The sequence below is a fragment of the Coptis chinensis genome, chromosome 3 (assembly GCF_015680905.1).
Source record: "Coptis chinensis isolate HL-2020 chromosome 3, ASM1568090v1, whole genome shotgun sequence".
Classification (NCBI taxonomy): domain Eukaryota; kingdom Viridiplantae; phylum Streptophyta; class Magnoliopsida; order Ranunculales; family Ranunculaceae; genus Coptis; species Coptis chinensis.
In genome coordinates, this window is record NC_141458.1 from 7,679,374 (window position 1) to 7,705,134 (window position 25,761).

The 25,761-nt window shown below is 36.7% G+C and overlaps 1 protein-coding gene across 2 annotated transcripts; it reads left to right on the top strand.

The window, feature by feature from the left end:
- Positions 1-8,579: 8,579 nt before the first annotated feature.
- On the top strand, positions 8,580-12,016 carry LOC147507667 (Pectin lyase-like superfamily protein). Of its 2 annotated transcripts, XM_086600375.1 has the most exons (9): positions 8,585-8,870; positions 9,465-9,596; positions 9,691-9,861; positions 9,948-9,968; positions 10,089-10,296; positions 10,520-10,601; positions 10,677-10,785; positions 10,874-10,990; positions 11,466-12,016. In XM_086600375.1, the coding sequence occupies exons 1-9, from the start codon at positions 8,679-8,681 to the stop codon at positions 11,745-11,747; spliced, it is 1,314 nt and encodes a 437-aa protein (XP_086456501.1). In that variant the 5' UTR covers positions 8,585-8,678; the 3' UTR covers positions 11,748-12,016. The 2 variants fall into 2 exon arrangements, with proteins under 2 accessions (XP_086456500.1, XP_086456501.1); XM_086600374.1 differs by having other exon boundaries at positions 8,580-8,870; positions 9,948-10,296.
- Positions 12,017-25,761: the final 13,745 nt, after the last annotated feature.

Sequence of the window (25,761 nt, forward strand, 5' to 3'; positions counted from 1 at the left end):
TAAGCCGCTACCAACCGGTCCACTCGATCTGCTTTGAAAGCAAATACTAGAGCCAATGGGGACAACCACACAACCCACACCCAACTCAATAAACTAGTGTAGCGTGACATCATCCCATCAAAGTCACCATCACACTCAACAGACACGAGATTCTTCACGCCAATAGGTCTATTTACTGAGTGTAAGACCTCTATATTTATTAATGTCCAAAATTAATTATTTCACAAATTTAATATATTATTGACTATGTCATACGTTGACTATTAAATTGAAGTGAATATGTATGTTTGATTTTTTTTTTAAAAAAAAATGTGATAAAATGTTTGTTTAGTTTGAAAATTGTATAATAGGAAAGTTTTTAAGTTTTAAATAATGTGTAGAGATTTGATAAGAAAGGAAACTAAAAATATTTAAGGGAGATAAATAAGGGAGAAAATGTGTAGAGAATTAATTGATATGGAATAATATTTAGCTTAATTTTGGGACCTAAAAGAAAAGAGTTTGCTTAGAATGTAAATAAAAAAAAACAAGAGAAAAAGTGGAAGAATTGAAAAAAGAAATAATGAGAGAAAGAAAACAAAATGAAGAAAAAAAATATGAATATATATAAGTTTCTAGACTTGGTGTTTTCATGGAGATTTTCATTATTTGGTGTTTTTCTTGGATTCTACATGGAGTATTTTATTTTTATTACTAGGTAATATTGCATTGGATTTTTACGCAGAGCGTATGTTATTTTTCTTTGGTTGTTCTTTCACAATAACAATAGGTGAGTAGACCTCACGTAATAATAAGCTATTCTAATTACTTCGATTATTATCTTTCAATTGTTTTCAATTTATTAAAATAAAATATATATTTTGGTGGTTGGATATTTATGAAATGAATTGGTGGATGGAATGTTAATGTTTGGTGTACGTATAATAATTATGAGATGTAGCACATCAATATTGTTATTAATTTTAATTGCATGAAATTTATTAGCATTACATTATTATTATTATTATTATTATTATTATTATTATTATTATTATTATTATTATTATTATTATTATTATTATTATTATTATTATATATGAGAAGAAAATTAGGTGTGCATTTCCTTTGTGGGTTTAAACAATTATAGGTTGGAATTATACAAAGTTAATTTAGTATTTTGGTTAGTTTGAAATAAGAACATGAATAAATGATATATTGTGGATTAATTACTACTTGTTGTATGGCAACGTTCATTGATTATATTTGCAAGAATTTATTTATTTTATTCGCATGTGATAATTGTAAATTAAAGTGCAGAATTTTAGTAAAGGGGAATATATTTGTTGTTAAGATTTGCTTGTTGTTTAAAAGGTGTTTGGAAGGATTAGAAATTATTTAGTCATGAATCAAAATATACGTATATTTTTTGTGTAACATTATGACATTGTTGGAATGCTATAAAGTTGTTGTGTAACATTTTATGGAGTGATTATTACATTTCGTTGTAAGCTGAAATTTATGTGCTAAATACTATTATATGTTATACTGTTGTTCGATAATGACATAATTAAATAAATGATCAGTTATATTTTTGAGATGCTACTAAAAGTTATTGTAGCAGTTAAATGGAGATTTGTAATATTTCTAAAGGATTTATAGTTTAGTGTAATTATTTATTTAGCACGTGAAATAATGAAAATTGTTATAAGATATATTGAGATAATATTTCTAAATCTTGTGGTTTAGTGCAATGATTTATTTGGCACGTGAAAGAATAAAAATTGTTATTAGATGTATTGAGGTATTTCTAAATATTGGGCTTAGTGCAATAATTTATTTGGCACGGGGGGGAGGAGGAGGAGAGTACATGAGGAGTTACTTACAGTCTACTCACACAGTAGCACTATAAGAACTTAACAAAACCTATAATAAACATGTTCTGGAACCTCCCATTTGGTTATCCATGGGGGTTTTACAATAAAAACAACTTGATCATTGTCTTGCAAACCCGACCGAGTACTTTGCCAATTGATATGCTTTGTGAAATTGGCTTCTCTCCAAACCGAGTCAATTTGCGATGAGTCTAAAAGATTTATGCATCTCTGCCATCTCGCTTCATACACCAAGGTACACTTGAAGTTCCAAAAGCATTAACCGTAGATGTCGAAGTCCGACTCCACCCATACCTTCCTCCATTTCTCTTAATAGCATACTCCACCGCCTCTAGAATTGCTAAACATTCAGCTATGAAATTAGCCTGCGATGACCAATATTCCCGCAAAGACACGCTAGGAACACACATTCATAATTTCTAAAGCACACACCATAGCCTGAAGGGCCAGGATTACCACAAGAAGCCCCATTGACATTTACTTTTATGATATCATCCTCAGGTGGGTACCATTTGCAATCCTTAATCCTAGGTGCCCTCCCTAACTTGTCTTGCAAACCCCAATTCTTCAAGATACGAGACTCACTACCCCCTCTTTTCATCTGACCTGTAGCAAGGCAGTAAGAGAATTGGATATTAGTCCTCAATTGTGCTTTTCTTTGACATAGACTCAATTTGTTCCCCCAAAGATGCATCGATTTCTACTTCTCCGTTGATGACCATGCCCTTTAATACCGTGAAACCCACAACCGCTAACGAGAAACCGCTTCTTCTATGTAGCCTAAGTGCCTCCGAAAAATTTGTAAAATGTCGTTACATCCAAACTGAAATCCAGCCCATTCCCATAACTTCTTTGCCTCTCATACAATCCCACAAAATATGTTGGAGTGTATCGGCCTTTACATCCCATGTAGCATCCGAAACCTGTTTAACACCTCTTTTTGGAGAGACTCATCGCTGGCAAAGACACGCTTCCTCAATAGCTTCCAAGCAGTACCCGAGATCTTTGGTTGCAACCAATTGTGCCACAAATGTTTGCACCACCAAGAGCCTGGTGCTCTCCTTCTAATTGTCTCAAATGCAGATTGAACCGAAAATTGACCTTGTTGGTCAGGCTTCCAAATCGCATGGTCTGCCCCATTGATAATAGGCAGCTGATTTAAGTTAAACCCTGCAATCATAAGAATGACTTGAAGAGCTTGAGGAATAGACCATGCACCATCAGAGATAATACTGCTAACCTTAGCTTTACATCCCTTGAGAACCTCTGGTTGTAATTGTAGCCTCTGTTGAATTGATTGCTCCCCAATCCAGCAGTCTCTCCATAGATCTACCTTCTCACCTGAGCCCAAAATCCACTGAGCCCTAGAAGAAACTTCAAGCAAAGCCCACTTAATTCCTGGCCATATAGTAGACTTTGCATAATAGTTTATCAACTCTCCGTCTCTAGTAAAGAACTTCTTTCTCATGAAAACAGCATAATCATCATCATTAAACCTTATATGCCAAGCTAATTTCATTAGCAAAGCCAGATTTAACTCCTTCAATCTTCTGATACCGAGACCACCCTCCTTATTTGGCACACATGTGATAGGTAGAGTGAAATGGTTATGAGATATAAATGAATGATATTTGAATAAGTTACGTAATGAAAATCCTAGATCCTAGCTACCACAACTCATTTGATTATATGATGTTGATTTACCCTTGTAAAGGGAATGTGATTTTGTTTCAAGGAACTTGGAGCCCTTGTAGCCAAATGATGACTTTATTTATCTCGTCGCCAATTCAGTACGAGACGAACGATATTTTATGTCTAATAAAGGCTTACTCACATAGTTTTGGCATCCATGTGGGGGTTACCTTGTATGCGACATCCCGTTTAGAGTAATTACGCTGGTGTGGTTCCATTATGTGAGTGAGGCATGCAGATGTGCATGTTTGGCTCGATAGAGGGGAGCGATTGTGGTAGACAGTAACCTAGGTAAAACATAGAGACGATGTTATCCTAGGGACACTTGAAGAAATTTTAAATAATTATTATTATTTGTCAAATTGTATGTTAACACAATAGTAAATGATTGATTATGGTTGTGAGATTTATCGTGAAGTTTGTTATCCTTGGTTTGATGGAATGATTGGAATTTTGTATATGATATATTTTGTTTTATAATATTTTATTTGCACTCACAACAGTTTTATAGAAGGGTGGGTAGAATTAATTATTTATGCAGGTATGACTCACTCTGTGATCAGGCCTACACCAGTGTAAGTATAGAACAAGTTTTACTTTTGTTATTTAATTATTGTTAGATGCAGTTGATCTAGTTTGAATTAAGGCGCGCTTTAGTGGAGGAACTAACTACCTAATTAACTCCACTATGCTCTGTCTTATCCCAAAGATGAAAAATGCCTCGAATGTTGCTTCCTTTAGACCTATTGCATGTTGTAATATTATATACAAATTAAATGTGTGTCCAAAGTACTAACAAACAAAATGAAGACTTGTATCTCATTGTTGATTTCTGGCTCCCAATCTGCCTTCATTCCTTCCTAGAAGATCTATCCAAGACAACCTTCTCTTAGCTCATGAGTTGTTAAGGGGATATGCAAGAAAAAAAGGCCAGAAGAGGTGTGTTATCAAGCTGGACATAAAGAAAGCCTATGATTCTGTTTCTTGGCAAGCTCTAGCCCCACATTTCCCCCTTTGTTCATAGAATGGTTATGTATGTGCTATGCGTCTCCGTGGTACTTAGTAATTGTCAATGGGACCCCTGAAGGGTACTTTGAAGGAAAATGAGGGCTTCGACAAAACTTCAAAAAATTGTTGAAGAGGTTCACCATAAATTGTTTGGAAGATGGATTGGTGGGAGCTGTGAAGGAGAAAATGTAGTATTCTTAGCTTTAGGACTTGTTTTTAATGACTCAACTTGTATTGAATGAACAACTTAAATGAAACAAATTGATTGATGAAAGAAAACTTGTTTGAGTGGAGATTGAAACATAAACTTGAAAAAAATGATTGAATTGAAGAACAAAAAGTAAAACAAACTTGAATGTAAATAACTTGAAAATAAATCATACACTACTCCTACATGACACTAGAATAAGTCTAGGTGCATTCTTTCATCCTACTTTTTGGTTCTTATACCCCTACTTTTACAAAAGTCTGATTTGCCCTCTCCCTCTACAATCAAGATACCTCACCATGTTTGTTTTATGTTTTTTGCTTTTTCTTTTGCTTTTTCATGTCTTCTTGATCAAGTTAGATTTTGAGCAAATCTTCCTTTGTATCAAGGCCATCCATCTCTAGTCTTCTGAGTTAAGGACGTGACTTTCAGTTTTCTGATTTTGAGTAACCTTTGACTTTGACTTTGACTTTTTCAGCACTTTTTCATAGCAGCTTTGAGTCTTCATAATAAGTGTTAATAAGGCTCATTTTGGTGCTAAGATGCAACTTTTATGATAAGTGGTCTGAAATGCTCTGTAACCTGGAAAAAGCAATAAAAGCTATAAGTTGTCTTTTCATTATGCGTAAGAAGGCTGTAATACAGTAATGTAAAGGTAATAAAACGCATATTTAAGAGCTGATAAATAGTCAGGTCCACAACCGCTTTAACATTCTTCTTTCTAGCCAGCTTTGCAAAATCAATTACAACAACACCCGTCTTCGGCCGTTTCAAACTCGATCCCCCACTCAAAATGACTCCACACCCTTTTCTCCCGGTTACCACCTTTCCTTTTCAAACATTCTTTTTCCATATCGTCAGATGAATCTCTCAACAAGTGATGATTACCGCCCCCCCCCAACGAGATCTAGCTCGATCCTTCTGCAACTCCCTCTTTTCACGAGCCACAACCGATCCACGTTCTTCAAAATAATGAGAAACCGAACTCAATAACGACTTCTTAGGTTCCCTCCCTAAAACAACAAACCTTGATTCTTCCCACACTGCTCGCCAACCGACACCGTATATTTTAGAACCTCTGCAAAACCAAAAACAACAAACATCAGCAACTTCGAACCTGAACAAAAATATACAACCAAACAACAAACCCTTTCTTACCTTCATTATTACACCGCCTAGAGTTCAAAGCACAACCCGATTCATAATATAACCCTGTAATATCAACACAGGATGTTCCCACCACAACTCTTGGTTGTTCAACTCCAAAATATCATATATACCCATCCTCAAACTCAAAACACACGTCATGATTTTCCTACACTTCAACCAAGTAAACTTCACAAACATGTATTCCAAAACATCCTTCACACTGATATCATACCCCTGTTTCTCATTCAGAAGGTCAAAACCCCTAAGGTACCTCCAGCTATTTCCAGAAAATTGCATTGGTAAGGACTCTTCTTACAATGATTCATAAATTCTACTGTCAACTTCAAAAAGGGAATCCTCAAACTAGCACACACTTGACTAGTACTTACAACAATGGTCTGCAGTGACAACTCACAGTCAGAAGTCCTCACCACATGCGCATCCGGTCACAAGTCAACAATCACCTTAAATTTCAACTTTTTCACCCCTAAGATCTCCCTAAACACTTTCTTAAGAGGTTCAACACTTTCCGAACCTTGATGCACCTTCCCAGCCACAGGATCACCCATTGGCCCATTACCCTCACTCGATCGGCCCTCACCCTTATTTGTCTCATCACCTAACCCATGATCACTACTACCGCTACCTTCCTCTCGATTCGATGACACTTCATCCATATCTAGAATCGCTTTACAAACATGACCTCTTCCACCAAAATTCACCGCAAATACTACATCCTTCGAACAAACACTTTCTTTTTCACTAACAGACTCTTTCTCTCCTGCATAAGCGTCATCAAAATTATCACTATCACTCTTTAAATCACAGCCAAATATCCAACCACACCTCCTAACCACATAAAAAGACTTTTGTCATAACACAAACCTAAAACAAACCTTCTCTAGCCAAAAACAAAACAGACAAAATTCAAAACAAAAACCGATAATAGAGATCAAGAAACACACATTTCTAACAGATACAGACTCCACTCCTTGAACGCTTCACCACCAACGATAGATAACTATTGATAGCACAATCTCCCTCACAACAACACACAAAACTCCTTGCAGTTCTAAAATAAACCTTTTTTGGCCCACTCCTTCGAGTTATATAGTAACACAAGCTAATTAAACCACAACCGTTAGATGGAAAACCATCATTTGCCTCATCTATGGCCTACAACCACGAGCTTTTGCATAACCATTTTGAGCGCCAAATTTCAATCTAAAAAATCTATATCCATGGCTCTGAGTAAATCCATCCAACGGTCCAACATCAGTACCGCCCATGTAGAACCCAACCAGTGCATTAACTGCCACGTACCCACCTTGAGCTCCACAACCGTCTCTCCAAACGAAAAAACAATCATAACCGCAACAATTATTGTTCTAGCCGTTCACCACTACTCCACGTAACCGTCCCATCATGTGACTATGGTTTCTGGATTTCTCGTCAACACGCTTTTTTCAACAGTATACTAACGAGAGAAGGCTATGTAAGGGACATCCTACCTCTCAGGCACGTGATAAGCATACAGTTCACACGCAACGACTCTGCCACTCCAACTCGACTCCACGAACGTAAGCACTCGCTTACCCGTCAAGATCGGTTCAGTACCAATGACTCGTCACTCGACTTCATCTCGTGACAACATCAACACCTGTCACTCTCATCATTGCTATTATTAGCATTGAGCATTTACCTGCCGTAATACTCAAATCAGCACCATCATTACAACCTTAGCCACACTCTCACCATCATTACACCCTTAGCCCTACTCTCTCTCTATGCCAACTCAAACAACCTAATATCCGGAGCTACCACACACGTGCCCGCAACCTGTGAGGACGTGCCGCTCATCCTAACAGCACACATGTCCATACCACCACACGTGTCACCCAACCACTTGTTCACAACACCTATAAAAGTCAACCCCATAACTACGTTGGCTTGATTCTAGTCTCACTCGCTCACACGTACAGTGATTGATACATAGACATCTTCTCACTCATGAAGAGCAACCATTTCCATCAACCAAAATCATCCCCTTTCTTCATCTAAATTAGAACTAAATCATAAACACTTGGTATAATGTCTTGTTAATCCCCTAGGATAAAAATAGACATTTATAAGCACTATCCACTATCCAACATCGTCCTAGCTAGCAGGTAACCAAAATATATATTTTCAGTCTAGACTCCGGTAACTGGTGTCAATTGATTTTCCACAAGTTTTAGCCCGTACAATACGTTCGTGATTGTGCAGAATAAATTCAAAGAAAGGCAAAGGATCTTCAAATTATAGAGGTTACGTTACACACTTACATTACGCATACCGTATTCCATATACTACGTTGCATGGCACGACATTTTGGTAGATATCTGTCTTGCGCCTAAGCGGGGTGGTGTAACATTAGCTTCTCGTATGGAAGTCTTCAGTTTTACTCTACGTCCCATTCACTGGTAGAAGTTCACTGGTTTGCAGTGGATGACTTTATCCATGTGCCGCCAGCCGCCGGGTCTCCCCTCTTTTTCTCATGAGGCATTGCTGGAAAAAGTTATTGAAGCCTTGAGAGATTAACTATTTAACTGTCAAACAAAGAGTATTTGGTCATTTCGCAAAGTCTTAATCAACATTACGTGGCTTAACAAGAATACCGTTATCTCTTAGCTAAAAAAACACTTTTTAACTCGTAGCTTTCGGAAACAACTTTTTTCTCTGGAGCTGCATTTTCTGTATGTGTTAATAAAATGAGAAAATTAAGTGCATTTTCTCACCTTATATTTTTATATTTCATAGCAAACGTCAGCAATGGAGATGGTTTTGATCCCGTAATTAAGCTTCCACAGTTTCAAAGCTTGAAAAAACAAGTCAAATCCAGAAGGGTTGTTTCTGTACATCATTTTGGAGCAAAAGGGGATGGTATCTACAATGACACTCAGGTTTAATGACTAAACAAGTTAAACTTCAGTTCTGTTTGTTTTAAATTTTCAGCCTTTTTTAGCTGAACTGCTTTTTAGTGTTGAAAATGGCGTTCTTGAATTTCAGTGAAACTAAGCAATTTGGTTGATTTAAAGTTATTTTGTGCCTAAATGTGGAAATGCGAGGTAAAATGAAGATTACCTGGAAATACATACTTTTGAATTTGAGGACAAGTCCAATGTAATTTAGTCGAAAATTCAAGCCTACTGACTTAACCCCACATTTTTATCTCTTAATTTTGAAAACTGTTTCAAAATTAGGGGGTGAGTAATGACTTAATAATAGCATTGTTGGATTTGAGAGGATGACATAATTGGCCAAATGAGCATGACTGTAAAGATTTCCGTGTTAATAAGCTGATGTTGCGTTCTTTTCTTACTATTCTGTGATAGATACTTGTGTGTAACAAATTGGTGTTGTGTTTGTCAGCTTCTTCAACATCTTTTGTATAAGGAGTCTTCTTTAGAATTGCAATATAGGCACATTAAAATTATATCGATCTATTGTCAAGGAAACAAATCTCTTTTCCAAATAATGTTTGTCCACTATTTCAGGCATTTAAGGACGCTTGGGAAATAGCATGCTCCTCTCCATTACGATTCACAATAGAGGTTCCATCTGGAAGCAGCTTTCTTGTTGGACCAATTGAGTTTGTTGGGCCTTGTCGATCAAAAGTAACATTGAGGGTACGTACCAATTAAGTGTAAGATTGCTGTGCACAATCAATTGAAGAAATTTGCTTCAGTTCTCAATCTGATACCAAAGACACCAATGTAATAGGTCACTGGTAACATTATTGCTCCTAAAGACCCTGGTGCTTGGGATGGTTTAAATCCAAGAAAATGGCTCTATTTCACTGCAGTGAAGCACTTAACCATTGACGGAGGAGGAGTGATCATTGGCATGGGAGAGGAATGGTGGAGCAGGTCTTGCAAGGTCAACATAAGCAATGTAAAGAGATCTTTCCTTGAAACTTTTATATCTCGGCTTGTTATTATTTTCTTTTTCTGACTTGTGAGAACATTTTGTCTTGGCAGCCATGTCGACATGCACCAACAGTCAGTGCTACTTCATACTCTGAGCAAGTCCATGGTTCCTTTTCTTACGTGTCTGTTACTCATTATCTTTCTTTGGTCTTACTATCTTTAATAGAAAGTCTGCTTGTTCCATATGTTCAGGCTGTTACTTTTCACCGATGCAAGGATTTGAAAATTAGCAACGTGATGACACTAAATAGTCAACAAATGCACATGGCCTTCACTAACTGTGTCCGGGTCAAGGCATCACTGCTCAAAGTGATTGCACCTGTTGATAGCCCTAATACTGATGGAATCCATATTAGTGCATCCTCTAAGGTTGAGGTCACAAACAGCATCATTAAAACAGGTTCTAAATTTTATCCTCTCGATTGTTGTATCATTTTGGTTCATAAGTTACAAAAACGTAAACCTACGAATGAGTGAAAATGGATTTGGTTGCTTCTTAAAATTTGACATTCTTGATGCATGCTATGTGGGAGTGGGTAACTGAAACGATCAAAATATCATTTTAGCTTAAATCTTAAATTTCCTTTGAACACGTTATCTCCTCTAACTTTAATTCATTTTAGGTGATGACTGCATCTCAATAGTCAGCAATTCTTCTCAAATCCAGATTAGAAACATTTCCTGCATGGCTGGCCATGGTATAAGGTAATGATTCTAAATATCGATTGCTAATATTTTTGATTATTTTTACTGTTAAGACTAATTAAAGGTACCTAATAGTATTGGAAGTTTGGGAAAATCAAATTCTTGGTCAGCAGTTAATGATGTGTCGGTAGATGGAGCCCTTCTCGCTAATACAAAAAATGGAATGAGAATTAAAACATGGCAGGTAAACCTATGTCCATTCTCTTGTACACTGTTGATAAGGAAGAGTCCATTTGTAATTAACTCCTCCAATATTTTTGCGTTTTTATTAGGGAGGCTCGGGTTTTTCCCGGACGATCAGTTTCCGAAATGTGCTAATGGAGAATGTGTCCAACCCAATAATTATTGACCAGTATTATTGTGATTCTTTTTTACCATGTTCGAATCAGGTATAAAGTTTGACATTTTACTAATTACTAGTGAGCATTTTAATGAACCTGCTTAGTTCTGTAGAGGTATACCAAAAAAAATCAAAAGATATACCATGTTGTACGTGAGGATGGATTTTGTGAACCTTACCATTGGACGGAGTGGGGTAAAATAGCCTATTAGGAGCCTCGACACACAAAACTCCTTCCTTTCAAATCATCCGGGCTTTTCCACATGGAAAAGTGGAAAACTATGTCTGAATTTGTTTGATATTGGAATAAAGTGCCTTGCCAACTACTGCAGAGCTACCCATATAAAGGGAAGAACAGATCCCTTCAAAAGATGGAGTTGATCCTTTAGAGGAAATTAAGAACTGGTTTTTTTTATTAGACTACCGAAAGAAAAACCTCGTCTTTTAGAGGGCAAGTCTGTACTAATCTTTTCAAGTGGTAGATCCGTAGTGTTTTTCATATATGGCCACTTGCTGATATGCAGACATCAGCTGTCAAAGTGGAGGATATATCTTTTGTGAATATCACAGGAACTTCTGCTACTGAGGAAGCTATACGATTTGCTTGCAGCGACACCTACCCATGTGAAGAAATATATGTAGAAAATATTCAGCTCTCGTCATACTTGGGGGGATATACAACATCATTTTGTTGGAATGTCAAGGGCTCTAGCTGGGGGGTAGTATATCCCCCTTCTTGTTTGTCATGCAGTAAAAGCTTCATAGAATTGAAGACTCTTCCCAGCAACGGTCATCTTTCCTTCTAAGATAGTCCACTGCTACTTTTATCTGGAATATAGTATTTATGGCATAATCAAGCCAAGTGAGTGAAGCCCCCTGATTGATGATATGCGGTGTATATTCTGTCAAAATTGAATTGAAATATATCATTGTACGTGAACTGCGCACTACTGTCTTCGCACAGGAAATAAGTCCACAGCCAGACAGCCTTATAGGCAGTGGGAGATATGAGTTCGTAGAAATTAATTCTTATTGTATATACGTTCTGTCAGATTTTGACAGACATTTTCCTAAACAGAACCTCTCTATTTTATCTATCCTAAATGCAAAAACAGACTGCCACATAAGTTAGGCCAAGCCATCCACACCATTATAAAATTACATAATTACCATCACTTTAGCATTATTTTTTCCAAACCATACACTTACTACCACATAAAAAGACTTTATTGTTTTTTCACAATTGGTTTTATCTTAGCATACATATAGTTTTTAACAATTGTGAGGGTAATCATGTAATTTCATAATGTTAAGGGTGTGGATGTTATTTGATAATGATTGGTAGTAGCTGTCAGATAGAGTTTACAAGATCATGACATGTGTCTTAGATGATTTGAATTCCAATTTTGTTTTTGCTTTGCCAAAGTCACAATGTATTTATGTAATTATACCTAGAAAAGGGCATTAGAGTCTAGATGGAAGAATGGGGGAGGGTAAAACTAATTGGTTTAAGTTCTGGGGATAAACCATTAGATAAAATGAACTGGGGAATATAGCTAATTGGCCCAAGTTTTGGAGGGGTAAAGTTAGAAAATAAAAAGAGAAAGGGTAATGAAGTTTTTTTACATGTATTTTGACCAAAAAAATAATATTGAAGCATGTTCTTGAGAGGTAAACCTAGGGGTGACTTCGGATCGGATCGGGGATAAAGTTAACCTCTTTCGAATTTTTCCAAAAAATTTCTAACTAATAAATAGCCAAATCCGTTCCAATTTTTTAGTATTCAAAATATATTTAACTATTATCAACTTTGAGCCAAATTTCTCCCTAACTAGATGGAAAATTAGGAATACTTGGTAAATTTTCAAAGATCTCTTTACTTTTAATTATTTTTCCTATCATACACCAATGTTCATTGTAGGGAGAGAAAACCATGTCCACAACACCAATGTACCAACAACAATACGACTTGTTTAATTTTATCTAAAACCCATTTTCATTCAAACAAGTGATCCAAGAAAAACGGAAAAATAACCCACAAACCAAATAATAGCAAGCATTGCATTCTATTGAGGTCCGGGTATTTGTAATGTTTCATCTCTTTTTTCATCTCTTGTGGAAATTAGAAGAAGTTTGCCTAATGATGGATTATGGTCTTGGACTCTAAGTAGTTTACATAATATTCTATCTAAATCAATTTGAAAATGATTTTGGTTAGAAGTGTAAAACGTATTTACTCAATCAACATTTTTTTCATATCATTGTTGTTATGGCGACGGGTTGAATGTCCGGCATGAGAGAGAGGGTCCAATTCAAGTCTCAAGTAGCATCTAGGTTATGTTTTTGTTTTGTTTTGGAAGTAAAAACTAGAAAATGAATGAACGGTCGAGATCTAAAATGGATAAACCGAGAAGTATATATTCTTTCACCCAAATTTCTCAAAAAAAAAAAAATTTGAATTTTCAAATCGGATCGGATTTTAAAATTATATCCAATCCTATCCAATTTTTTATCCGAATTTTCAAAATCGGAAAATTATAAATTTCCCATGAAAACTAAATTGAAACAGCCGGACCAATTTTAATCAAATGATTTTGGAAAATTATAGAGGAAATTGGCAAATGGAAAAGACACCCCTAGGTAAACCTATAGATGAAAGAAAACTTGAGAGGGATAAAGCTCATTAAATCCAAGTTTTGAGAGGGGTAAAACTTTAATCCAAAGGTTTAATTGATGAAGAAATAAATAAAGGGTTAACTAGTATCATTTGGCCCTAATGAGCCAATTAGGATTTCACTAGATGGGGAAATTAGGGTGTCCTCCCTCATATAGTTTTCATAAAAAAAAAAAGTTTTCAGTTTGATACAGAAAATTGCATGGTTTCTTCCCTCATAGTCCGGACCCAAAAAATCCCAAATTGATTTGGCCGTTTTTTTGTGTGTTTTGGTCAGGTGAGACCCTAATTTCCCATCTAGTGGGGAGGAAATCCTAATTAGCTAATCTAGGGGGTAATACTCGTTAACCCATAAATAAATAGCAGTATTTATGCTTATTGCCGAATTTTATCATGGGTGTAGTGTTTATCTCTAAAGGCCTCGACATAGAAGAAGCTTGCCTACGTCATCAACAAGAACTGATCGAGATTTCGGTGCCAAAATTTATTGAAAATCAATGAAAATGATGGAGTGGTACAGTAGAGAGGGAAACAAAGATGTTTGTACTTGTTTTTTTTGAAGCTGTAAATAGCACTTGGGTACTAGGGTGAACATAATAACAGGTGTCCGTGATTCCGAACGAAACTTCGGAATTCCTCCTAATATTTCGGTTTTTTAAAAAAATTGGAATTTCAAATATAAAGTTGAAATATATGAAATTCTGAAATCATCTAAAATTCCAAATGTGATAGGATCGAAATTTAATAAATTTCAATTTTTAGATTTGTTGGAATTCGGAAAATTCCGAAATCCCAAACTATACATGTGCGTCATGTCTCAACGACTTCATGAGCTGCTTTGTGGGGTTGTGGCTGCAGCTTGCAAGTAGAAACCTAAACATTAGAAAAGTCCTAATACATAAGCCAAAATGCCTTCACCAAAGGACGACAAATCTCTGATAACTCTATTACGGTGCATGAAATCCTCCGTTTTTTTAAAAAAACAGAAAAGTGTCTCGGGCTGTTGCGCTCTAAAACTTGATATGAATAAAGCCGTCCATGGCATTTCCTCCTATCCTCTCTTCGAAGCCTTGGCTTTTGTCAAAAGTGGTGTGACCGGTAAGGGTGGAATTTGAGCAGAGCAGCTCAGGTTCAGCTTGTTTAAACTCGGTTTGAACTCGCTTGTTTAACTATATGAGCCAAGCTCGAGCTCAAATTAAAACTCGCTTAACAAATGAGCTTGATGAAGCTCGGCTTGTTTAGTTTAAATACCATATTTGTAGCATAAAATAACCGAGCTACTCGAGTTCGCTTGTTTAAGTATATGAGCCGAACTCGAGCTCAATTTAAAACTTGTGTAATAAAGGATCTGAGATTGAGCATATTTTGCATTTTTTCCCCTTCTTTTTCCATTAAAATAAATGGCATTCTCATGGTTTATTTAAACCTTCAAGGGGTTACGACAAGGGCGACCCGCTTTCTCCCTTTCTATTTATCATTTGCACCGAGTTCGCTTTCTCCCTTTCTATTTATCATTTGCACTGAGTTTCTCTCCAAAAATCCGCAGATTTTAGAAAATAAAAAGCTTATCCATGGAGTGCGAATTGGTAGAAGCTGTCCTCCAATATCACACTTACTATTCGCAGATGACTCGTTGCTTTTTTTTCAGAGCTAATGCGACTGATACTGGACATGTTAAAGGTCTCCTTGATTCCTATTGTTCCATTTTTGGGCAAGCCATAAATTATCAAAAGGCTGCCCTTATTTTCAGTCATAACATGCATTGGCAGGACAAGCAGATGATAAGTCAAATGTTAAAAGTTCCGGTCTCCTCAACAGAAAGCAAGTACTTGGGTATCCCAATCAATCCCATGAATCCGTCAAAACTTAGTTTCCAGCACATTGTAGATAAAGTCTTGTTGGGTTGTGGAACCGTCGAGCTTTGCTCCGGTGTCTGTATGCCGCGTTCACGATTTTTCTGCTTGGAGAGGGGAGCGCAACCCGCGCCTTGGTTGGCTTTGGAGGAGGCGCGACCACGTTAAGTTATCGAGTGAGCCACCGACCAGATTAGGATTAGCCGAGGCGTGACCCGCGCTCATGCCTTTCGAAATTTTTACTGATTTTCGAAATTTCGGCCCAAAGCCCATTTTCTCACCTTTTTCTATGTGTACCTATATAAAGGAAATATAATAGGGTTTTGAGATAACTTTTGAGAGATTCATTTCTTGGGTATTGTGGGAGCTCTATTGAGCTAGGGTTTGAGTGAGGCCTATTGTTCTTGATTATTGTTACTTCTTGTAAACTCTCCAATCTTTACTATAAAGAAAACTTGGCTCTTGTGTGAATGTAGGTAATATTTACTGAACCACCTAAATCTTTGTGTCTCTTTGCATTATTTACTTTCTTATTTATTGTTTGCTTGTTATGGGTGATGATAAATTAGTGACTTTACTTGTTTGAGTTTGTTGTGATAACTACCAAAGTCTTGGGTGGGTGATTTTCTTGGTGCGATCTCCAAGTTGAAATCATTTATGATAGAAAGTAGCTAGATTGAAGTGTGACTTTCTAGTGAAATCTCCCAACAAGTCTCAGCTAAAATTCAAGGTTGGCAAGCTAAATGTCTTTCATTAGCAGGTAGAACTATGCTCATCAAGAGTGTAACCTCTGCTATACAAGCATACTCCATGTCTAATTTCTTATTGCCTGCTCATATCAATGATAAACTCGGCAAGCTTTCCAAAAGTTTTTGGTGGGATTCAAGCCTTGGCAGACCTCATAGTCTTCACTCAATCAACTGGAATAAGATTTGCAACAAAAAGAGCAAAGGAGTCGGGTACATGAAACTGCAGAACATGCTTTAATGGCTAAATATTGTTGGCAATTGACTGCAAAAGCTACTACACTAGTTGGGGAAAACGATACTAATCGATCCTCGCTAAGATAGCTTGTACTTGGACAATCTACTACTCCAAACAAATATATAAACTTTAACTACAACCAACAAACACAACCTAAATTATGGATAAAACTATCACAAATAGGCAATAGTAATATAAAGAAAGTAAAACATACCACAACACAAGATGTAATGTGGTTCGGCCAACGATGCCTACTTCTACAAGAGCAAATCTTTTATAAGTATGGGAAGGAAGATTACAATCACTCCTCTCAAGTCTCTCTAAACATACTAGATCACTCATCTCTCCTTACAAGCTTTTTCTCTTTGCAAAGGTTTCCTCTCAAGTTTGGTTGCTCACAAAATTGGGTTTCTCTTCAAGACTTTGTTTTCAAAAACCTAACTTTTGTTTTTATAGTAATCTGAAATTTTGGCACATCTGCGAAATTTCGTGTTTACTGTAGAAAAATCAGAACTTGGATTGTTTAGGCATGAACGCGGGTGCACTCTTGGCAAGGCCAATCTGACCACGCGCGCCCTCTTATTTTTCCAGTTTCCAAACTCCAGCAGACATGTTTCGTGAGAGGCTAAAAAAAACAATCTTTTTTTTTTACGGCAATGGCGCAAGCGCGCCTTGGGCACGACCAATCTAAACGCACGCTCGCTCTTAACTTCTTCACACGAACAGTACATGTTTCTCTATTCTTCCTCATGTGAGGGATAACTCCAACAATCTCCCCTCTCGAGCCATGAACGGGGATACCTCCATGCATTCTCAAATCAACAGGAGGAGTGTGTTACCATTCCGGCGGTAGCACAACAAACATCAAACTTACCTTTCGGTAAAACTTTGGTCATCATATCCGACCCGTTCTTGTCGTTATATATCTTCTCAATACACAATTGCTTGTCTTTGAGAACTTCTCTAATTCAATGATAACGTACATGTATGTCATGCTTGGATCTAGAATGAAAACATGGATTCTTGCTCAAATGGATGACGTTCTGACTATCATATAGAACTACAACCTGTTTCTGCTTTAGCCCTAGTTCCTCGAAGAACCTCTTCATCCATAACATCTCTTTGCAACACTCAGTGGATACAATATACTCGACTTCTGTAGTGGAGAGGGCAACACATTTTTGCAACTTAGATTGCTAAGAAACTGCTCCCCTTGTAAAAGTAAACAGATAACTGGAAGTTGACTTCATAGAGTCAACATCACCTGCCATGTCTGCATCTGTGTAGCCTTCAAGCAAGGTTTTACTCCCACTAAAACAAAAACACGCCTTGGAAGTGTCCTTGAGATATCTCAATATCCAATTAACACCTTCCCAATGCTATTTATCCGGATTTGACAGAAAACTGGTTACAACACCAACAATGAAAACAATTCCGGTCTTGTACACACCATTACATACATCAAGCTGCCTACTGCGGATGTATAAAGAATATTTTCTATTTGACTTTGATCATGCTCACCCTTTGGACACATATCTTTGGTCATGCAGAATGGCCACCAAGCGGACAACTAACTGGTTTCACTGGATCCATGTTGAATCTCTTCAACACTTTCTCAATGTGGCTTTCTTGAGAAAGCCACAACTTCCCACTCTTTCTATCACGAGTGATCCGCATCCCAAGTATCTGTTTTGCTTGACCCAAATCTTTCATCTCAAAGGACTTACTCAAGTCTTTCTTCAGCTTGGATATCTTGTTGATGTTTTGGCCAACTATCAACATATCATCCACATACAACAATAGCACTATGAAATCCCCATCAAGAAATATTTGAAAAAACACACAATGATCGGAAGCAGACTTCTTGTATCCATGCTTCACCATAAAATACTCAAACTTCATGTACCACTGTTTCGGTGCTTGCTTCAACCCATACAAGCTTTTTCTCAGCTTGCATACCAAGTGCTCCTTGCCTTTGACTTCAAACCCCTCTGGCTTGTCCATGTAAACATCTTCCTTAAGATCTCCATGAAGAAAAGTTGTCTTGACATCTAGTTGCTCAACCTCTAAATTCATCTTTGCGGTCAGACCCAATACCACCCTGATAAAAGTCATCTTAACTACAGGAGAGAAAATTTCATCAAATTCAATACCTTTCCTTTGATCGGATCCCTTCACAATAAGGCAAGTTTTGTGCCTTGGGTGTGGATTATTCTTCTCATGCTTGCCTTTGAAGATCCACTTATTATTGAGAACTTTTCTTCCTTTCGGTTTCTCAACGAAGTTATAAGTGTGAAAGAACCCATCTTATCTTGCATGGCTTTCAACCACTTCTTTTTGTTTGTACCTTCAAGAACCTCTTGATAGTACATAGGTTCTCCACCATCAGATAGTAAAACATACGTATGTGGTGGATACCTAGTTGAAGCTTGTCTCTCTCGTTGGATCTCCTTATCCATCTTTTTGTGGCTCAGGAGGATGCACTTCGCTTTCTCAGATGGTGGTTCATTATGATGCCCCAAAATATATTTCCAACTATTAGTCGGCGGTCTAATTTCTAGGAATATATCTAGAGACTTCATGAAAAAGTATACAAAGCCTGGGACATTCCAGGTCAAAACTTTAAAGTTAAAGACTATTAAAATACAAAATGGATCCAAAATACTTTTATTAACTATGGAAAATAAAACACTAAACTCTTGCTAAATAAATAGCTTATTACATCATGTCTGAAATAAATAACTTGACACTGAACTTGTCTTTGGAAGAGAATAAATACTGTTTAAAACAAAAACGCCTAAACTAAGAATATTCTGGATGCCAAATCATGCCAAGACTCTAAGAACGTGCTCTACGTATTATATCGTGCTCACCTGTAAAAAAATGATAAAATAGGGGCAAATCAACACGCCACAAGTAATCTCTACAAGAACTGTCCTCCTCGTCTAATCAAAGAATAACCAAGACACTTACATATGTGCCTAGAATAACATGTGAGGTATAATATTAATCAACAAAAGAATGCAACAAAGCAAAGCAAACAAGAATGAAACAAAATTGAATCTACAACACTCTTCATTAGAAAACAAGATCAAGACTCCTAATTGTTTCGTCTTGAACATTACAGGATAAAACAAACAAAACCACGCGACTAGCCAAGATTACTATCAGAAGTGAAATTAGTAGCTTATTGATTTATTACTTGATTAAGTTTACGGGAAAATAACATCTATGCCCGTGACTGTACATATGGTATGGTAATTATAGTCTTTCCATCAATTCCAAACCCCATATTTCCCTGGTCAAATAATACGGCGAATTTTTACCAAGTTGTCATATTATATATATACACGATCACACGCACGTATTTGCTTATGACGGTCATGTGTCGAATTCCGCCTCTAAGTACCTTATCCAAAACAAATATACCATGTCTTGGGTACAACAGTAGATCTTAAATATTTCACCGCGTTTCCATATTCGAATCAATTAATGTTTCAACAAAATATAGTTTAAACTATTAAAGTACAAGGATTTATATAAAACTAGTTTACCATTAACATTAATATGAGTAAAGACTAGGGGTGGGAATTTGGCCCTAACGACCCTAACCCGGCCCTGACCGACCCGACCCTAAGCCCTATATAGCCCTCACAACTAAAGCCCTCACAGAGTTTAGGGCAGGGCCGACCCGACCCTAAGGCCTTCTAGAGCAGGGCTAGGGATAAGGTTCTGAAACATAGGCCCGACCCTAATTCAGCCCTAACCAAACCCTAGTTATAGTTTTACATTTTCACTATAAATATACGTACCATAATTGTCCAACTCTTTGTTAAATATTGTAAATTAAAATAACATTGTCCTTTGTAATTTATCACTTACACCCAAGGGTACTTCCAATAACTTGTCAACCTATCTAGCTGCCATGAAGAACAATGAGCATTAGCCTAATAAAAAAATAAGACTTTATTCCTTTGATTATCAAATCAAAGTCTATAACTTATTATTCTCAATTTATTTTCCCACTTACTTCTTATAAATTATATTTTTATTCACATCCAAGCCAAGTCTAGAACTAAAAGTTTCCGTCTACACCATTAAAGTTTTGTAACAAAACCAAAACCAATCTTTGTCCTAAAAATGACATTTGTAAAACGAAGAAAATATATAGGCCCGGCCCTAAAACCCACCTCTAAAGCCTTTAAAGAGGGCTTAGGGTAGAGTCAGGGCTTGAGATTTAGACTTGTGACCCGGCCCGACCCGATCCTATGCTGATTTTAGGGCCGGGCCGACCTGACCTTAATATCTAAAGGGCTTTTAAATGTTTAGGGCTGGGCTAGTGGCAACAAGGAATTAAAGTATACACGTAATACACTTACAAATCAATATGGATATTTGTACTGTACATCAATACACATATAACAAGTTGTGAACAGTTCTCAAACATTTCATATGCATACACGTATGTTACTTATATTAATTACCAACAGGTACGGTTATATAGTATTGAAAAGTATAGATTAACATGATATGAAGTAATTTATTTAAGAGTTAGAATGCTTAGCAGCAACATACATGAACTTTAATTCAACAACTAAATAATATAAATATCAAGGAATGACCTACGAGAATGAATAATAATCATTGACAACATTAAATCAAATAAGTTAAATTATGTAGAACCAAGTTACCATGATACTTTCAGGCCACATTCATAGTTTTATGAGAATGTTTACAACACTAATAGGAGACTAGATATTCTCAAGATCATCACTTGAACATGAATACGAACATGAGTTGAACAAATTTATAGTTAAGTAGTAATCATATTACAAAAAAGAATTGAAATTCTAAGACTAGAAAAAGAGTAGGTGCAAGTAGAGAAACTTGCTTGATCGTAGACGGTCGGAAACTTGTCAGACAGCTAGAAGCAAAAGAAAGATGTATTATATATCTCTCTGCCCACTCAAAGCTAATGCCTGCGTCTCCTACTCCTGAGCAACCTTCTGTTCATTCTTTTATTGTTTTGTTTTATATCTACTCTAAACCCTAAGATTACCATTTATCTTATCTCTTGAAGAGTTCTACAAAGTTTGGAGACTAACAGTTCAACCGACTGTGTTATTTCCTTGTAGCTCTAAACTATTACATAGGCTTGGGCCCTAAAAGAATACTAAAGAGATATAATAGGCCCAAAGTGTCATACTCCGAATTTCGACAAAATCGGAAAAATAATATTTGTTCCTGACTCTTCGATTTTTGAGGTGTGATGCACTCTCAACTTCCAAATTAAAATCCATAATCTGTTTAATTATTCCAATGATTTGAAACCAATAAAAAATTTTTAAATAAACAAAAGTCATTTTCATTACAAAAATTCACAAATGATTAAGTTACAAATTTCTTTTCAACAACTCTTTAATTATAATTACAACTGAAAATACAAAAGTATTGTCTCGATCAACTCTCAACTTAAAATCTATTGCACCTCAAGGGAAAACAAAATATATTTTGTAATGAGACGCTAACATAAACCACAAGCAGCAATCAACTTTCTTCAACATTAATCCTATCAAGACTTATCAACTATGTTCATTTTATGAACACACCCGATAAGTAAACATGCAAATCGGGTCAGCATTATAAACAATTATAAAGCCAATCTTTCATATGATATATATATAAATATATATATATAATCATATATATATATATATATATATATATACACAATCAATAAGACAGTTAGTTCCTCCACCGAGGCGCCTTAACTTCCAATGAATAATATAACATTCTTAAATACAATAATTAAGGTATGTAGTTCCTCCACTGAGGCGCCTAAACTTCCAATTCAATAATAATAAGGCATTTAGTTTCTCCACCGATGCACCTTAGCTTCAAACCATACTAGATCAACTGCATCTAATAATAAAATAACAAAACTAAAACTTATTCTATACTTACACTGGTGTATGCCTAATCACAGAATGGGTCACACCTGTATAAATAATCAATTTAACCCACCCTTCTGCAAAACCATTGTGAATGCAAAATAAATTACAATAAAACAAACATATCATATACATAATTCCAATAATCTCATTTAACCAACAAGAACAGTCTCAATGACCCATTTCATAACCACAATAAATCATTTATTATAGATTTAACGTATACTTTGATATATCATCACAATTATTGTTTAGAGTTTATTCAAGTGTCTTTAGAATCATGTCGTCTCTATATATTATCTAGTTTCTCTAGCTACCACAATCGCTTTTCAACGCCAAACATGTACATCTATATGCCTCCCCTCACGTAATGAACCACTCCGTGCGAAATTACCCTAAGTGGGATATCGTATACCAGGTAACCCTCACACAAATGCCATTAGGTGAGTACTGTTACTATTCGGTATAAAATATCGCGTGTCTCGTTCTAAATTTTGCGAACGAGATAATCAAGCCACTATTCAGCTACGATTGCCCTACACAAGGGTCAATCAACATCTCATACACCCTACACAAGGGCCAATCATATCACATATGCTCTACACAAGGGCCAATCACATGAGTTGTGGTAGCTAGGTTATAGGATTTTTGTTACGTAATTTATTCAGGTATCATACATTTGTATCTCATAACCATTTCACTTTATCACGTGCCAAATAAATTATTGCACTAAGCCACAATATTTGGAAATATCACAATACCTCTTATTTTCATTCTTTCATGTGCCAAATAAAAGATATTGCACTAAACCACAATTCCTTTGGAAATATCCAAAAATACTATAATACCTCATAGTAGCATCGTCTCACAAATATAATGATGGAGTGTTTATATTTATTTCTCAAAAATATGGCATTTAATATATATCATAACATATCATATCATTTAACAGAACAATAATTACAACATACCACATAATGTCACAATTGTTCCAAACGTACCGCATAATATTTTTATAGCGTTTTAGGAATGCCATGTCTCTTAAAATTTCACTCTCATCACGTGTCCATAATTGCACAATATCAACGTCAAATCTCTCTTAGATAATGACCAACCAGTTTATACAGGCTTCCACAACATTCTACCATTGGATTAGTCTATAAAATTTAATATATAAAAATATAACACAATAAACAATCAATAGTCAACAATCAACAGTCCACGATCAACGGTCAAAGGGCCAAACCCAACAGTCACTAGTCCCAAACTGGTGTTCATCAAAACGGGTCCTGACGCAAACCCGTATGTAAAACACTTCAACCCATGGTCCTAATCCAACTAAATAAAATAAAGCCCAAAAGTCTAAACAACTTAAAGCCTCAACTTGACCCACTTTAAGTTATATGAACCCAGCCCAAAACAAAAAATAGAAACCGGCCCAAAGAAACCAACTAATTGGTTTCGGCCCAAGCCCAACCAAAATAGAAACATGATCGCCACCACCTCCTTCTTCTTCCTCAACAGCTCACCACCTCCACCGATTCAACCACCATCAATCTCACTCCCCACCACACCAAAACCGTGCGGTTTTTCTCCCCTTCAAAAATCCAACTCTCTGCCATTAACAATTTTTAATTCCCTCACTTCTCCAAAACTTGATCTCGACCGCCATTAATAAATTTTTGGAGCTTCAACAACACCTTTGCCAACCACCAACCACCACCAAACGGTTCGGTCTTGATCCCCATAAAACCAAACCTTTGGGTATAAACAAAACCCAATATCCTCACTCCTCACCAATTCGATCTCGACGCCGTTAACGCCTCCTTCAAGCTTCAACAACCCCACTCTCCAGCACTCAATCACCCCCACTACCACCAATCATAAACCAATCCAAAACAACAACATTATAAACATTATAAAGGTTTAAATAATATACAAGACGATTTCTCTGGGCTTGCGCCGCCATTAGCAACCTCTTCTAGAGTTCCACCAATTCCAATAGTTTCAATAATTAAGCAAAACAATATACTAACTATATAGACCCCCACTTTGTGGCTCATTAACCCACGGATCCAGCCCAGTTCAATTAAGCCCAAGGGCTTAATCCAAGCTACACCTAATAACTGGTCTATTTATGAATATGTCCAGGTTCATTATTATAAAATATAAGGATAGATGTTCAAAGAGATAAGAATTCTTTTGACAAAAACAAACAAAGTCCTCGTAGGACTCAATCTCTTCATTCATATAAAAACTACTTATTCTAATAATGTGAACTACGTTGAAACTTGATCCCTGGAGAATAGATCTTGGGTACGTAGGCAGCTATTATCTTGGTTCAGTTTCATCTCCCCCAACATCAAATTCCTCTGTTTCTTAGTGCATTTTTTACCATTGCTCTCGTTGTGTTGAAGCAGGTTATTGTTTAAACATAATTGCCGCGTCTGTGGGGAATTTAGAATCCATTATCACGTGAAACAATCAAGATGGTAAGCACAAGAAGCAGACCAAATAGTCAATATATTCCTCCTACTAATAGGAATCGCAATCCTCAAAATTCAAATCGGCCAATGCAAGAACCGTTGAACAATCGAGTTGCTCCTAGTGGTAGGATCAATTCTCAACATCCAACTGCAGCAGCACCATCGCCAACGCCACCGCAAATGGAAGTACAAACGCCGCCACCACCACCCCTAACAGTCTTGCAACAAGAAAACTTGCAAGTTGGTAATCCCTCACGTGGTCTGCCGTCCGTCCGTGTCAATCCTTTAGTTGACATGGATATGGACGTGGACATTACTCTCACACAAACTAATGAAAAAAGGGATAGTAACAGCCAATACACCCCTAATATGGTTGAGCATGAGTTAAGACGAGTTAAAAATTTAAATAGGAACTTGAGAAGGAAGTTGGCAAAGAGGCAAAGGCCGGTGGATGATGTTGCCAATTCAACTACATCAAGGCGACCACGCAGGGACGCAGGCCATTCTAGTGTATGGGACCGTCTTGAAGATCCACTTCATCATCCTCAGCAACGTGTTACTTTTCAAGCACAGTCAAACAGTGCACGCTCTAAGAGTAATGATCTTATTACTGGTACTTATGGGGAGAATCAAATTGGCAGGGATAACTACTACCCTAGACATGTTCAATCTCAAAGGGAAGATTTACCTCTGAGAAGCAATTTCAGAGAAAACCACCATCCGAGATATGTCCGACATGATTGGGAAGGCAGGCATCCCAGACAAGAGCAACAAAACATGGAGAAATGGTATAATTATACCAACCACCCTGCCAAGGGTGACTACCGGCCTAGACAAGCTGGTTACAGGGATAGACAAAGACAATCACCGGT